The following is an 18,126-nucleotide window of genomic DNA, read 5'->3' as shown; positions in this document are numbered from 1 at the left end:
AAATCTGCTTTTGCAAGTTCATTAATAGCCCAACTTCCACATTACTGTCCCAGTCTTGATGAATCATTGATGTTTATAAACTGATTTAAATTGTGTTTGCAGCTTCCAACTCAAAACCCCAATTTTACATAAATTGAAATAACTGATAATCATAATAATGAGCAAGCTATCAGATGGGTTTCCACCCATTCCCCTTCTAATAAGTGAACCTTCACCCCCGGAAAGATTGATCGCTGACCTCAGCAGCAATGGAAATACAAACTATGCCGAGGGGCTAAAAACGCTAGATTTCGATGCCATAAGCGAAAAAAATGCAGACATTGCAACAGATGCTCTCCAAACTAGACCATCTGGGGCAGGCCTTGTGAAGGTTCTCTCCAGTTTAGCCCTCAACTATGCTCACCAGCAGAAATGGACAGTGGTCCAATACCTCAGTGCCCAGCAGAGGCACGAGCAGGAAGCTATGGAGTTCAAGGGACAGCTAGAGAAAATCAGAAAATTGGCGTTGAAAGCCGAAAAAGACAAACTACTGCTAGCCGAGGAACTGTGTGTGAGAACAGATCAATTGGAAGATCTGACTAACACTTATGACAAAGAACGCAAACAAACTCTTGACCAAGTCCGTATTCTAAAGGAACAACTTGTTTTAGCCAAAACGAAATACAATGAAGTCCACGCAAAACTAGATGAATCTGACGAGTTAGCGAAAAACAGGGGCGAGCAACTTGATGCCCTGCAAACTGTTTTGAATGAAACCACTCAAAGCAATAATGTTCTATTCCAAAAGCTGCAGACCAAATACGATCAGCTAATGAACACAATGACCAAGTTGGATGACAAAACAGCATAACTCCTTGAAGTCGCTGATTTAATGAAGGATGAGAAAGACAGGTGAGAAAATTGGAAAACCTGACCTCTAAGCAAAAGGAGGACACCTCAGCACTGGATCTCTCACTCCACACTCGAGACCTCTCCCTGCAAACCATGACAGATAAGTATGAGGCTGAGCAGAGCAAGTGCGACACCTACGTGTCTAAAATAAACACCCTCAACTCCCAGGTGGACTCTGTGATGCAGCAGGATACCACCCTTAGGTATCATCTGGAGGAACTCCAGAACAGTCACACTCTATCCCGGGACAACCGAATCAAGCAAACTAGCTCACATCCGGAGCTCAGGGAATGAGGGAATGTCGACGAAAGGAGATTTCAGCCTTTCTTTCTTGGCCATTCGGCCCACAGTGACATGACGCCTCCTCGCCAACACAACCACAGCTTGACTTTTCCTTTTGGCCTTTCGGCCCACAATTCCCCATGCAGATGCTCCCCGTGCACTTGGCAGGGATCATCTTGACAAAATCATCAAAAACTTCTGCCTCTTTGACCCTGTTCAAGGAAAGCCAAATGACACTGAGACATTCTTAGTAGACATTGAGGACACCTTGAATGGCTACCCAAACGCTACGAATGCTGACAGGCTCTACCTGTTGAAGCGAACGTCCAACAGATACGTGACAAGGTTCATCCGTCTACAAGAGCAACACGTGCAAAAGGACTATGCTAAACTTGCTACGGTTTTGAAAATAGAATTCAGTGGTTCTTCGACTCGCAAACCCGACAGCTCGTTGGCTAACAATATCAAAAAAGCTTGAAATGAACACCCACAAGCCTACTTTCATAGGCTTCGTTCAGCTTACATTGTTATGCTCACTGAAACAGGAATGGAAGACCTATTACCATTCAAACAACTGTTTCTGTCAATCATGTCTCCCAACTTCATCAACTACTTGGGCCCTACTGCCCACATTGGTTTGCCGATCTCGACACTCCGAGAGCTTGCAAGCACCGCTTTTGAAGCATCAAAAGGAAGCAGGACTAAGAGCCCGGACAGCTTGAATTTCGAGCTTGGGCAGGAACCATCACTCCAATTGGAAGCTGCGGCATCAGGGACAGGTGCGGTAAAAGATGACACACAAAGGGGGCGGCTACCAAGTAACCACCACACCGATAACCACCTCAGTAACAATAGCTATGATGAACGTCCCCAACCTAACAGGTCCTGTAGAGATCGACCTGGCCGCTACGTCCCTGCACCTAACCCTCACAAAGGTTCAGGACACAAGGGTAACAAGTGTAACAAGGGCAACAAAGTGTTCAACAATGATCTAAACTCTAACCGAAATGATATAGAAGCTCTGATAAGAGATGTACTGCAACGGAAGAAATTTGAGAAAGAGGACAAGGTTAAGTCACCATGACTAGGTGTAAAATTGTTGGAGACCAAGTCCACCGAAATTCACACAATTCGTAAGGACGTCAACATTCCCATTACCCCCGCCCTCACTCAAATCCCTGTCCAGGGACTGCTCATTCTATACACAAGCCCGCAGGTTTGTCTACAGACTTTGATATGGATGTGGAGACGCACAAGGTAAGCAGCGTTTCAACAGATGATTGCCCTCCCATTCTGATAGAGGACCCACTGGGTCATGAAGGTGGGTTATCTGTTTTGAAAATCGACACAGATAACAAACCACTCCATTCTTCCAATCCACTCCACTTTGTTAGGGATATGGTGAGAAAAAACAACTCGAACAGGCCATACCTTAGAGTAGTCTTGGAGGACTGTTTGACCTGTGGTGCTCTGATGGGTTTGACTATTTCCCTCATATCTGAAACTTTGCTGGATTAACTAAAAAGGGCAGTGGACCCAGCAAAAAGTTGGTTGAAAACGAAACGTTGAGACACGAATCTTCGAAGTTTCACTCAAGCTACCTCGCCCCTAACCAGGCGTCTCCTACTTTAACTTCGAAAGCATGTCACTGATCCACCCTGTGTACGTGGCTAGCATTGACACCAAAAGGATGCTGATTGGGAAAGATTTAGTTGACCATTTGGTACCCCAAACAGCTTCACCGCATTCTTCCAAGGCTACATGCAATACATTGAGCAACTACGTGGGTTCGATGTCAGCAACTGACGCAACCCCGGTGAACTTGGTCATGAGTCCGCTATTGGTGGCAAATGACAAGGTGACAAGTTCAACTCAGAACTTTCCTGTGTGGCTTGGGTGATTCACCAGTCGACACTTACCGCCCTCCTCTGATAGGGGCCTAAACGACACTATGGTTGAGGATGCCATACTGGCAACCTGGTCGGAAAAATCCACAATCATTTTGGAAATGCTCAACACAATTTCGAAAATGGCTAACTGCCATCCCCTTGTTCTGAAAACATTCAGATTTCCACTGGGAACAACTCCCCAGACGAAACTCACCGCTATAGGGGTGTGTGTGCTATCAATCCCCATTGGAACCAAATAAGTATCTCACTACCTATTGGTTGTCGTGGACCTCCCACATACAGTCTATGTGGGAGCGGACATTTTGGTAAGATTGGGTGTTAAACTCGATCCCATACACCAAGTTCTTTGGTCTTTGGCGCAGCCAGACCAACATGCCTTGTCTTTCGACCCAGTGTGAATGGTATCCGGGCAGACTATTCCTGAAGCTTGCAAGGTTATAACTGAGTCCGCCATGGGGATTACGGCAAGAACCACAGAGGTTTCTGAAAGACTTGAACCTGGTGCCCGGAAACCGGATGGAAGGCACCACTGCATTCTTCCAACCTTCTCCACAACTATTCGACTTGGGGCTTACTATCAATGGCAACCTGCTGTTGGATTAAACACTAGATCCACTTACCTCCTGGTACAGAATCTGACTCAAGCGGATATTTCCATTCCTTGGCACACTCAGCTAGGAACATTGATTGATTACTCCTTCCATGATTTTGAACTTGCTGTTCCCGTGATTGGGCCTCTTCCGTCCTCCCTAGACCTAGGTGGCGAGGGAGGTACGCTGTTTACTTGTCTGTCAAAAGCAATTGCAATAACTCCCGTGTTGCCACTTGACAACACATCAACGTTCAGACTGGATGTCGATTCTGACAACAACCTGTTAATATACTCCATCGTCACGGAGGACGATATCGCATATCCTCCTGCATGTAAGGCACACTCTTGTGAGGTAACAACCGAGGATTCTCCCACCATTCACATGCCTTCACCACCCGATGAAGACCTGTACAATGTCGCCGAACCATATCTTGGTTTCCATGCACAGGTCGTACAACTATGGTCTGAGGCTGATGCACTTGTCAATGACACTGAACGGCATCAGTTGAGAGAATTGTTTAACAAATACATTGAGTTCTGGTCGACAGACTCGCTGGATTGCTGTGTTACGGGCATTCATGTGGTATGTATTCCTATGCCACCCAGAGCTGTGAGACAATATAAAATTCTGCTTGCAGCGTATGCAGCGGTACAAGAGATTATCGACTCCCTATTCGCTAAATGGATAATCAGGGAATGTAACAGTATGTACAGCGCTCCCGTGTGGTCTGTTCGGAAACCAACGAGTAAATGCTGTCTTACCTTTGACTACAGACAACTCAACAAGTTGGTTCCGTTGTCTCGTTGGCCAATGACACAGCTTGACCAAGAGCTGCCAAAGGTGGACCATGATAGTCGACCCTCGTGACCAACACAAGTTGGCTTTCTCTTTCTCGAAAAAGCTCTTCCCGTTCAATTGTTGCCCGTTTGGGTATGCAAACTCCCCCTCAGAATTCAACGTCTTCCTGCACAAGGCAATGCCAGATGCAGCCTCCAGGGGTACGATAATGTTCTCATGAGAAGTGAGACTTGGTCACATCACCTCAACGAGATGGACCACGTTCTTACCCAACTCAGGACGGCAGGGGCTAAGTTGGCCATCATGAAAAGACAATGGTGCAGGACCAAGGTAAACTACGTTGGGCTTCTGGTGGGTGCTGAGGGCATCCTGCCACAGTCTAACAGAATCCAAGCAGTCCGCAACATCAAAACACCTACAAACCTTCATGAGGTGCGCAGTTTCTTGGGAGTATGTAATTACTCCCGTCAATTCATCGAAAACTACGCCGACTTGTCAAAGTCTTTGACCCGTCTTCTTCATAAAGACACCCCATTTGTTTGGGAGGGCACTCACAGCGAAGCTGTGGCTTCCTTGAAAAACCTACTTTGAGAGGCCTGGTATACCCCACCAAAGACAATATGTTATTTTTGGGAGTCGGTTTCTCATAACACTGCCTTAGTGCTGGGTTGTACCAAAAATACGACCAAGACAAATGTGTGGTTGCTTACTCGAGCAAAACACTCAACCCTGCTGAACACAAGTACTCAAACTGCGAAAAGGCGCTGCTGTCGACAGTCTGGGCGGTCAAACACTTCACCAGTTATGTCGGCAGACAAAAGGTGATCATAGAAACATGTCACCAGCCTGTGACTTTTCTGAAAAGCCAACAAATCCGTGAGGGTGCTGTACACAACTGCAGAATAGCGGCTTGGCTGATGATGCTGCAGAGCCATGATGTAGTAGTCAACTATGCAAAAGTGAAAAACTTGCCTTTGGGTGGGACTTTAGCGTTGTGGTGATGATGAAACTGACTTTCCACCACCCCCGCGTGACGTAGCTCCGCCTTGGCCTTCGAACCATCACTACTTTGAAGAGAACGAGTTTCTTGGCATGTGGATGGCATTTGTGGATGGCTGTTCTTACCGCCATCTAGTCCACTTGCAAGCTGGTGTGGGATTGATATGGCACAATGACATTCCATGCAAATCACTTTAATTTCAGCTAGGCAACAAGACCAGCCAGTTCGCAGAAGTGGCGGGCGTGCTTATCACACTGCAAACAGCGGTGAAACACGACTTATCAGAACTCGCAATCTGCATCGACTCAGACTACGCCAGACTCACCTTCTTTTATGCCACTTACCGTTTTGGAAACAAAAGCACATGACTACTTCAAGTGGCAAAGAAGTGAAAAACGAAGAGCTCATTCTAGCTTGCGATGACCTCATCACCAAACACGACATACAGGTGTATTGGAAAAAAGTCAAGGGACACTCCAAATCACCTGGCCGTGACAAAATTGGCAATGACCATGCCAACAGCATGGCGAAATCTGGTGCAATTCACGGCACCCCTTGGGTGTTCGATGCTCGAGATGCAAAAATCACTGAGGCGGCCATGGTGTCTGTGGTAACGTGTTGCCATGTAGTACCGCGGGAAACGTCTTTGCATGAACATTATGTGTTGCTAACTTATTCATTCATGAATGGTGACCTGGTAGCAATGCAACACCAAGATGAGTCCCTCGCCACTTTGATGGCTTTCCTGTTGATCCTGTCAATCACCCAGTGTCCGAACTGTCTTTGCCAGGTTTACATGACTTGCGTTCGCTGTACACAACTAAACAGCACCTCACACTTGTAGATGACCTACTGGTTTATGTTTCAGAAACTGACGCCACTCGAAGGTGGGTGGTTCCTAAAACACAGAGGGGGATAATTCTAAATATTCCATTACCGTACTTCCAAGCATGTCAACCGCTGTTTAAAATAAATTTTTATGCCATTTTTCTTGTAAAAAAGCGATAATATTCCGACTGGGAATCTGCGTTTAGGTAAAAAGAGGAAAGAAAATAAAGCACGTGGTCGACTCGTGCACGTGCCTAAGCCCATTGTCCTCTGATCGGCCACTTGCCAAACGCGATAATGTGTTTCAGCCAGAGGCTGCCTCGATATCATTCGGCTTTTTCCCGGGCTCTGAGAGCCTATGGGAGCCGTAGGAAGTGTCACGTTACAGCAAAGATCCTCAGTCTTCAATAAAAAGAGCCAAGATGAACAACAACTTGTCAGACAGGCCACTTCCTGTTCAGAATCTTCTCAGGTTTTTGCCTGCCATATGAGTTCTGTTATACTCACAGACACCATTCAAACAGTTTTAGAAACTTTAGGGTGTTTTCTATCCAAAGCCAATAATTATATGCATATTCTAGTTACTGGGCAGGAGTAGTAACCAGATTAAATCGGGTATGTTTTTTATCCGGCCGTGTCAATACTGCCCCCTAGCCCTAACAGGTTAAGTACCCTCAGCTGATCCCTTCCAGGAGGTCAGTACGTTCCACCAATCATCTTTTCTTCTCTTCCCATCTACAAGATATATACGTGTTGTAACTATTGATATTGTCCTGCGCTGTGCTGTCCAAAATAGGAAAATCTGAAAAATTGTTGTCAAAACATTTTTGTTTACAAAAGCAAATAACTAAAATAATCAAACAATATCTCTGATTATGCATTTCTGTAGAATGGAGTTCCTTTGGCTGATCCTGACACTCTGTGTCCTGGTCAAAACCAACCCAGCAAACGTAACCACGAGCGGACTCCCTAAGGGAATTGTTCTCCGCGATGATCCAGGACTCCTTTTAACTAACTGCAGAGTACACACGCAGAGGGTGTACGTCCGCCTAGATGCAGAGAACGTGTACCGCCAACACATTCCACCTGCAGCGCATTTGAGTTGGGCCGGGGCTGACTGGACCAACCAGACAGTTAAGCATGCCCAGCTGGGCACTGCCCGTATGTTGGCCCAACTCCAAAAGTTCACAGTCACCCAGTCAGAACTAGCAGAGCCCAGGCGAAAAAAATGATTTGTCGGGGTGTTACTCTCGATAGGTGACCCGACTGACTACAAGCCAAAAGATTCGTCTCTCACCTGCTCTCGGAAGGTGCCGGACAGTATCCTGTTACCATGATCCTTGGTCATATTTCCCTTGGCGTGTGCACCTACTACAGTACGTACACAGGCGCACACGTGCAATGGAAGACCTAATGAGGTCTTTTACTAGGATCAACCGTGGGACGGAAGCGATCCCAATTTTCGGAAGGTTGGCAATAGATCCTGAAACCCCATCAGGGGTTCTATCCAGAGCATCCCCAGGCTCCTCTCCTGAATTCGCTAGGTCAGCCCTGTAATGTCCCCAATGTAAGCTTTGTCATTCAGGGTGCCATTTTTCCAAGTGACTTAACTACCCACCTTCAAGTAGGATTGCCCCAGATATGACATTAGAGACAATGCCATGATAGAGTAATTTAGCCAAGACCTTAGACATACGTAGAACATAGTCCAAATTAGATGATTAACTTCTATGGGCTAGGTGAGACGCTAGCGTTCCACCTGCGGGACACAGCCAGTGAAATATCAGGGTGGCAAATTCAAAAACAACAAAATGTCATAATTCAACTTTCTCAAACACAACTATTTTACACCATTTTAAAAATACACTTCTCCTTGATGTAACCACATTGTCCGATTTCAAAAAGGCTCTACAGCGAAAGCAAAACATTAGATTATGTTAGGAGAGTACATAGACAAAAATAATCACACAGCCATTTTCCAAGCAAGGACATGTGTCAATAAAACCCAAAACACAGCTAAATGAAGCACTAACCTTTGACGATCTTCATCAGATGACACTCCTAGGACATTATGTTACACAATACATGTATGTTTTGTTCGATAAAGTTCATATTTATATCCAAAAACAGCATTTTACATTGGCACGTGATGTTCAGAAAATGTATTCCCACCAAAATGGCCGGTGAATGTGCACATCAATTAACAAAAATACTCATCATAAACGTTGACAAAATATATAACAATTATTTAAAGAACTATAGATAGACTACCCCTGGATGCAACCGCTGTGTCAGATTTTAAAATAGCTTTACGGAGAAAGCACATTTTTCAATATTCTGAGTACATAGCTCAGCCATCACGGTGAGCTATTCAGACACCCGCCAAGTTCGTGGCAACCTAAACTCAGAATTAGTGTTAGAAATATTCTCTTATCTTTGCTGATCTTTGTCAGAATGCACTCCCAGGACTGCTACTTCCACAAGAAATGTTGTTTTTGTTCGAAATAATCCATATTTATGTCCAAATACCTCCGTTTTGTTCATGCGTACAGATCACTTATCCAAAGGCATAACGCGCGAGTGCGGAACGAGAGACGAAAAGTCAAAATGTTCCATTGCCGTACTTAGAAGCATGTCAAACGCTGTTTAAAATCAATCTTTATGGTATTTTTAACGTAGAATTGCGATAATATTCCAACCGGACAATAGCATATTCATTCAAGAAGAAAAAGAAGGAACGGCGTGACCGCGCATATACAATCCCTTTGTTGCCAGGCAGACCACTCATTAACTGAGCTCCTATTATCTGCTCAGTGACAGGAGAAGGCTCAAACCACTTTATGAAGGCTTTAGACAGCCAATGGAAGCCTTAGGAAGTGGAACGTCACCCCACAGACACTGTAGCTTTGATAGAGAATCAAAAGAAGAACTACAATTCTCAGACTTTCCACTTCCTGCTTGAATTTTTCTCAGGTTTTTGCCTGCCACATGAGTTCTGTTATACTCACAGACAGCATTCAAACAGTTTTAGAAACGTCAGAGTGTTTTTTTATCCAAATCTACTAATAATATGCATATTCTAGTTTTTGGGCTAGAGTAGTAACCTGTTTAAATTGGGTACGTTTTTCATCCGGCCGTGAAAATACTGCCCCCTAGCCCAGACAGGTTAAGGTGTGGTAGATACATTTTGTATCTCTTGTTTATGTTTTTATTCATTTTGTTTCATTTCCTTTGATGCTTAGGAAGTGACAGAGCCATAAACAAGGTCCCCATACAAACATCAGTTAGAAAAACAACGCCACAATATAGTAACATGCAATAAATGGACTTTGGGACAATATGTTTTGTCAGCCAAAATGGTAGTAATGACGATAGATGGAATATGAAAATGAATGTCATTTTCGTTATGTTATTAAAAGTTAAATGACAATGTTATAACGAAAACATTGTAATGTGAAGAGTTTTCACAATATGTACCTGATGTTTGCATAATGTACGTTGTGTGGAAAATGTCCAGATCAAAGAGAATGTCTTTGTAAAGATGAAATGTGAAGTTAGTTGTCTAAATTGGATCTGAGTCAAATCCAGACTTTGCCTCGTAACTAGTTACGCCCAGAGAACTTGCCCTAAAGGCGAAAATGCCCATTTCTGACCCGAGAGTATAAAACATGTGAGTTAAGAATTAACATTATGACCATGAGCTGCAGCCAAGGTCCGATTAGTTGTAACCCCAAAACGCAACATGAGGTTGAAGAAGACAAAGGAACCTTAATCAATCTATGCTACGGATGTGTAGTTGTGTCTAAGAGGGTGAATTCAAGCAGGACCACCTGGTTATTCTCTCCAAGGAATCGTGTATCTACACTGCTTTCATTCCCACGCTGGAACCACCTATATGGCTGATTAGCCATCCTCAGAAGACCCCTCTTTTGGTTTGTGCAGATTCCCGGATTATGTGATGTTCAGAATGAGACTGTAGAGGAAATTAATTAATTAGCGACTGTTGTGAAATCGATATTCTGATATTCGAGAGTTCATTTGGGAAATAGAAACTCAATAAAGCCAAACTTTCCCATGTTGTCACAGGTTACTGAGTTAATATTTACCTGATTCATTTAGTCACGTAATTATAAACAGTTAATCATTCGATGAACAGCAGTCATCACATTTTAATCAATCCAACATCACGATAGCACACAGCCAAGACAATGCAGGACTGGCTTTGGGACAAGTTTCTGATTGTCCTTGAGTGGCCCGCTAGAGACCGGACTTGAATCCGATCGAACATCTCTGGACAGACCTAAAAATAGCTGTGCAGAAACACTCCCCATCCAACCTGACAACCTGAAACTCCCCAAATACAGTTGTGCCAAGCTTGTAGCATCGTACCCAAGAAGACTCGAGGCTGTAATCGCTGCCAAAGATGCTTCAACAAAGTCCTGAGTTAAGGGTCTGCATACTTATGTAAATGTCATATTTCAGTTTTGTATTTGTAATACATTTGCAAACATTTCTAAAAACCCGTTTTTGCTTTTTCATTATGGGGTATTGTGTAGATTGATCAGGGGAAAAAAATGAAAGAATCAATTTTAGAATAAGACTTTAATGTAAGAAAATGTGGAAAAAGTCAAGGGGTCTGAATACTTTCCGAATGCCCTGTTAGACTGTAGTTGATTGAACTTCACAATGTGGTGAAATTGCACGTGATGAGCTTGGTGCTCTTTTCCAATAAATATTGACGGTCTTATTCTGGTGACATGATGATCCATGGTTGATTACCCTTTGACAAATAAAAGTATTCTCACTCTTATCCATTATAATCTCATCATGTAGACTAGCCTACCCACACAGTCTAACCGCACTGTATCTGTGAGCTGTTGGCTAGAGCACACGTGCCAAGACCAGATTAGGCACATTTACTATTTAACGCAACATCTTTTGTTACAAAACTATTGGGAGAGTTGAAAATGCGATGGAAACACATTGAACTATTCGGTACATGAATACTTAAGCGAAAAAGTACATTTTATTTGCACTATGTCATTACAAACAGATTTTTATCTGCAACAGGTCAGTTTGGTGGAATCACACCACTGGTGGGAAAATGCACATATTTTCTTTATGCAGATTTTGAATGTTCTCATGAAAATCTGTCGCCAATTGGATGGAAACCTAGCTATAGATGTACACATTTTGTCCTGATATACAGTACCAGTCAAAAGTTTGGACACATCTAATCATTCCAGGGCTTCTCTTTATTTTTACTATATTCTTTGTAGAATAATAGTGTAGACATCAAAACTATGAAATAACACTTGGAATCATGTCGTAACCAATTTTTTTTAAAACAAATCAAAATATATTTTATATTTGTGGTTCTTCAAAATAGCCAGCCTTTGCCTTGATGACAGCTTTGTACGCTCTTGGCATTCTCTCAACCAGCTTTATGAGGTAGTCACCTGGAATGCATTTCAATTAACAGGTGTGCCTTGTTAAAAGTTAATTTGTGGAACTTCTGTCCTTCCAAATGTGTTTGAGCCAATCAGTTGTGTTGTGACAAGGTAGGGTTGGTATACAGAAGATAGCCCTGTTTGGTAAAAGACCAAGTCAATATTATGGCAAGAACAGCTCAAATAAGCAAAGAGAAACGACAGTCCATCATTACTTTAAGACATGAAGGTCAGTCAATGTGGAAAATGTCAAGAACTTTGTGTTGCAAAAACCATCAAGTGCTATGATGAAACTGGCTCTCATGGAAAGGAAGACCCAGAGTTACCTCTGCTGCAGAGGATAAGTTCATTAGAGGTACCAGCCTCATAAATCGGCAATTAACAACACCTCAGATTGCAGCCCAAATAAATACTTCACAGAGTTCAAGTAATAGACACATCTCAACATCAACTGTTCAGAGGAGACTGTCACGATCACTGTCTTCAAACTCCCTGTCATAAATGAGCCAAGGCGCAGCATGCATGTAATTCCACATCTTTAATGGAAGTGAAACCTTTCACAAAAACCAGGTAAACAGAAATCAACCGTGACGCAACTGTGGCGCACACAAACACTCACAGAAAATAATAATTACCCACAAACACAGGTGGGAAAATGGCTGCCTAAGTATGGTCCCCAATCAGAGACAACGATAAACAGCTGCCTCTGATTGGGAACCCTACTAGGCCAACAAAGAAATAGAAACATAGATATGCCCACCCAAGTCACACCCTGACCTAATCAAATAGAGAATAAAAAAGGCTCTCTAAGGTCAGGGCGTGACAGAGACTGCATGAATCAGGCCTTCATGGTCGAATTACTGAAAAGAAACCACTACTAAAGGACACCATTAATAAGAAAGACTTGCGGGACTATCATTTGTTTTTCAACAGGATAATGACCCAAAACACACCTCCAGGCTGTTTAAGGGCTATTTGACGAAGGAGAGTGATGAGTGATAAACACTTTTTTGGTTACTACATGATTCCATATGTGTTATTTCATAGTTTTGACGTCTTCACTATTATTCTACAATGTAGAAAACAGTACAAATAAAGAAAAACCCTTTGAGTAGGTGTGTCCAAACTTTTGACTGGTGCTGTATATGTATATACAATATACTATAGCCATCCCAATACCAATCGCTGTGCTCTAGGGTTAGACTTCCCAAGGGCAGGAATCCAATATACTCACAGAGCTGTTATATTGGAAGACACAGCTGGGACACTTAGTAGACCCTTTTTGTTACAGTTTATTCTCCTGCCCTCACAGAAACATACCTCTGGGAACACGTCCAGTACTGCAGGACAGAAGCACAGAAGACATGCACAGACACGCAGTTGCCCCACATACCATTTCCTGAAATTACTGTTTGATATAATTCCTAAAAGTTTCTTAGAATTGCTTAAATTATTTATGTTATTGACAGTAACAGATGGATGTGAATGGATGACCTCAAAGCATGATTTCATATTTAAAATGGGTTGACACATTTTTTGCTTTAGTTCAGGTTTAGCTAATGTATTATTAATTCAAAGCATTGCAACATTAGTTAGGCTAGGTAAATAGTTGCATTTGCATCAGAAAATTTTACTCATCAACTCACTGCATTCCTTGGAATCTTCAACATTTTTCTTCATAAAGGCATCAAAAAGATGTGGCCACCCGCTGTTATCCACTGTACAGGGAAACATGTGAATGTTTTTATTTTTGTGCATACATTATGTGTGTGTTTTTGTGTGCAACTAAAATGTGTGAAGTTATAGACATACAGGTAACTGCCAAAAGAAACACTAGCATAAAACGTTGGACCACCACGAGCCGCCAGAACATAGATTCTACAAGTGTCTGGAACTCTATTGGAGGGATGCGACACCATTCTTCCACGAGAAATTGAAAAAAGTCTATACTTTACCCCAGGATACCCATTATGGGTGGTAACTATAGAAACAAGGTAGCTGTATTCACGTCAGGGGAATTTAGCGAAACAAGATTGCTATATTCATGTCAGCAGAATTTAGTGAAAAGTGTCAGCCTATTTGCAACACACCTTGTTATTGCGTTTCCATTTTAGTTGTTGTGTGTTGCACTTTCATTCAGTAGTGTCTATGAATCACATGATTATGAAGGCCTAAATATATGAAAGCATGTATTCTTATTTTTTATTTATGTAGCTCTGGCCTTGTGATGTACTTGTCTATTAATGATATGTATTATGTCATGTTTTATGTTTTATGTGGACCCCAGGAAGAGTATCTGCTGCATTAGCTAATTGGGGATCCTAATAAAATGCTAAATACCATAATTTAGTGTTTTGTTGATTACTTACTTAACTCAGGAGCCACACCTGTGTGGAAGCACCTGCTTTCAATATACTTTGGATCTTTATTTACACAAGTGTTTCCTTTATTTTGTCAGTTACCTATATGTTTGTTCATATTTGATGTGACTAGATCCCTCAAACTTAACTCTGTACCTCGAAGCCAGTTCTCCTGCTTTTTTCATTGTTCCCCTCTAATCAAGGACTAATTTAGACCTGTGACACCAGGTGGGTGCAATTAATTATCAAGTAGAACAGAAAACCTGCAGGCTCTGGACCTCGTAGTGTAAGAGTTGAATACCCCTGGACTAGATGCTTGATGACTATCTCAGAGCAGATGCATTGCAGCAGAAATAATTGTCTTCTAAATGCTATCTTATTTCCACCACCCCTGCCCTCCCTCCCACTTCAACTAGGGAGGCAGGTACCCTAGTGGTTAGAGCCAGTAATTGAGAGGTTGCTGGTTCGAATACCTGAGCCGACAAGGTGAGACATTTGTTGATGTGCCCTTGAGCAAGGAACTTAACCCTAATTTGCTCCAGGGACGCTGTACTACTAAGGCTGACCCTGTAAAACAACACATTTCACTGCACCTATCTGGTGTGTGACAAAAACATACTGCACAATAACCATCTGTTTATACTCTTGTAGCTGCTGTTGTACAAGGCTCACCGCAGTTCTCCTCATCAGCTCCGTTAGCACAGTCCTGGACCCCATTGCAGTGGTAAAGCTGGGGCAGGCATACAGACAGGTTGCCACAGGGGAACTGGCCCAGTGGACAGACAGGGTTGAGGCTGCTGTCTGTGGAGGATTCTAAAGGAGACACTAAAACATCTCTTGATTCAATCCAAAAATACGTTAAAAGCCTTTTCGAGTAGCATGGACATATTTCTAGTATCAATGGATAGAAGTAATGAAAAACAAGATAATGAAGTCAAATAGAAAATAGAGAAATCAAGACATATGAAATGAAAAATGTATGATAAATTGAAACATTGTATGAGCACAATGGCTTTGTAAATGGCCTGCTTGGAGGTAAACAAGTACAGCTAAGTGCACTTATTTGTCACTGTCATATTTCATGTAGAGACCATAGGTTTATTCTAAATTATGCAAGATATTTATTAGCTGAGTACCTATGGTTAAATATAGTGATTAAATAAAAACAAATGAATATGCTTTTTGAAATATAACAAATACACAGTCCTACATTAAAGACTTTGAGTTAATAGATTATACATGACATCTATGATGATAGTTTTGCCTCCTTTCCAAGATGTCTGAGTTCGTGATGCTGTCAGGTCACATGACTGATGGAAGCTGTGCTTAGAACTCTGACTGATCTGCCACCACTCGTGTGACCTCACATCCTCAAGACGTCACGCAGGTTCCCCTGTGTTCCCCCACATTCCCCATGGTGGCAGTGGAACAGCTCCGGAGTTGGATGAAGTTTTTTTTCTTAATTATTACAACATTTTTCCACATTTCATCTGTATCTAAAAAACAAGACATTATAAAAGTCCACTTTACAGTTCATTGGTTTGAATTTGTACATTTGAACTGAGTTACCCAAGGGAATGAAGCCATTAGACAGTTTCACACTTTTACTACTGTACATTTAATTTTACACAATGTACACTGCTCAAAAAAATAAAGGGAACACTAAAATAACACGTCCTAGATCTGAATGAATGAAATAATCGTATTAAATACTTTTTTCTTTACATAGTTGAATGTGCTGACAACAAAATCACAAAAAATAATCAATGGAAATCAAATTTATCAACCCATGGAGGTCTGGATTTGGAGTCACACTCAAAATTAAAGTGGAAAACCACACTACAGGCTGATCCAACTTTGATGTAATGTCCTTAAAACAAGTCAAAATGAGGCTCAGTAGTGTGTGTGGCCTCCACGTGCCTGTATGACCTCCCTACAACGCCTGGGCATGCTCCTGATGAGGTGGCGGATGGTCTCCTGAGGGATCTCCTCCCAGACCTGGACTAAAGCATCCGCCAACTCCTGGACAGTCTGTGGTGCAACGTGGCGTTGGTGGATGGAGCGAGACATGATGTCCCAGATGTGCTCAATTGGATTCAGGTCTGGGGAACGGGCGGGCCAGTCCATAGCATCAATGCCTTCCTCTTGCAGGAACTGCTGACACACTCCAGCCACATGAGGTCTAGCATTGTCTTGCATTAGGAGGAACCCAGGGCCAACCGCACCAGCATATGGTCTCACAAGGGGTCTGAGGATCTCATCTCGGTACCTAATGGCAGTCAGGCTACCTCTGGCGAGCACATAGAGGGCTGTGCGGCCCCCCAAAGAAATGCCACCCCACACCATGACTGACCCACCGCCAAACCGGTCATGCTGGAGGATGTTGCAGGCAGCAGAACGTTCTCCACGGCGTCTCCAGACTCTGTCACGTCTGTCACATGTGCTCAGTGTGAACCTGCTTTCATCTGTGAAGAGCACAGGGCGCCAGTGGCGAATTTGCCAATCTTGGTGTTCTCTGGCAAATGCCAAACGTCCTGCACGGTGTTGGGCTGTAAGCACAACCCCCACCTGTGGACTTCGGGCCCTCATACCACCCTCATGGAGTCTGTTTCTGACCGTTTGAGCAGACACATGCACATTTGTGGCCTGCTGGAGGTCATTTTGCAGGGCTCTGGCAGTGCTCCTCCTGCTCCTCCTTGCACAAAGGCGGAGGTAGCGGTCCTGCTGCTGGGTTGTTGCCCTCCTACGGCCTCCTCCACGTCTCCTGATGTACTGGCCTGTCTCCTGGTAGCGCCTCCATGCTCTGGACACTACGCTGACAGACACAGCAAACCTTCTTGCCACAGCTCGCATTGATGTGCCATCCTGGATGAGCTGCACTACCTGAGCCACTTGTGTGGGTTGTAGACTGCGTCTCATGCTACCACTAGAGTGAAAGCACCGCCAGCATTCAAAAGTGACCAAAACATCAGCCAGGAAGCATAGGAACTGAGAAGTGGTCTGTGGTCCCCACCGGCAGAACCACTCCTTTATTGGGGGTGTCTTGCTAATTGCCTATAATTTCCACCTGTTGTCTATTCCATTTGCACAACAGCATGTGAAATGTATTGTCAATCAGTGTTGCATCCTAAGTGGACAGTTTGATTTCATAGAAGTGTGATTGACTTGGAGTTACATTGTGTTGTTTAAGTGTTCCCTTTATTTTTTTGAGCAGTATACATCCTACATGTGATGCTCTGCATAATCACAAGCAAAACACCACTCCATGGGGTAACTCTTTCAACTGTTTAATTTCCCTCATGCTCAAAGGGTTAGTTCAAATGCTGACTTGAATATTTAAATATACACTTAGCATTAAAATGTGCTGATAATAAATCTTGCATTTTAATTTTGTATCTTTGAAATTAAGACCAACAGTCTCAGCTCATTTGAATAGTCTTGTAAACTGTAATTGTATGTGGAGAATTTGTGATCTGTCTCAGTGTTCAAAGATTGTGGTTCGTTCTATCATACATTGCTTCTGTTCAGTGCAGTTACTAAATGTGGGTCTTACATAAGTGCTTGTCATAAAACAACAGCAAGTCATTCCATGTTTAACACTGTTTCACAATCTGGAAACAAACACAGCAAAATGTGCAACAAGGTTAATCTAAACCAAACAGATGTAGCAAATAAATTGCTACAAAAAAGCAAACATTGCAACAAATGGCTGCTTGCTTGTAATCACACTGTGAAAATCTCTACCCACCTGCTGCTTGGGTGAACCACCACCAATGAATATGTGTATGATATTTGAATCTGTATCTAAATTAGTTTACGTCTACTCTAGAGAGACCCTATTGTGTTCAGGAATGCTATGTGGCATTTTGTGGGAGATGTCATATTTAAAATAAATAATAATAATTTAAAAAATTACAATAATAAATATATACTGTACCAGTCAAAAGTTTGGACACACCTACTCATTGAAGGGTTTTTATTTATTAGTACTCTTTTATACATTGTAGAATAATA

The 18,126-nt window shown here is 42.8% G+C and overlaps 1 protein-coding gene across 1 annotated transcript in view; it reads right to left on the bottom strand.

The window, feature by feature from the left end:
* LOC106603307 (relaxin receptor 1) overlaps positions 1–18,126 on the bottom strand; it is a 43,708-nt gene that overhangs the window by 22,696 nt on the left and 2,886 nt on the right. The window contains exons 2-4 of the mRNA XM_014196821.3: positions 14,785–14,937; positions 13,399–13,470; positions 12,987–13,092 (exon numbers count right to left, since the gene is read on the bottom strand). Of these exons, the coding sequence (XP_014052296.2) occupies positions 12,987–13,092; positions 13,399–13,470; positions 14,785–14,937 (331 nt within the window). The remainder of the gene's footprint in view (positions 1–12,986; positions 13,093–13,398; positions 13,471–14,784; positions 14,938–18,126) is intronic.

Source organism: Salmo salar, chromosome 04 (genome assembly GCF_965601325.2).
Source record: "Salmo salar chromosome 04, fSalSal1, whole genome shotgun sequence".
Classification (NCBI taxonomy): Eukaryota; Metazoa; Chordata; class Actinopteri; order Salmoniformes; family Salmonidae; genus Salmo; species Salmo salar.
The sequence above is the reverse complement of the archived record's forward strand: the minus strand, read 5'-3'. Positions and strand labels throughout refer to the sequence as shown.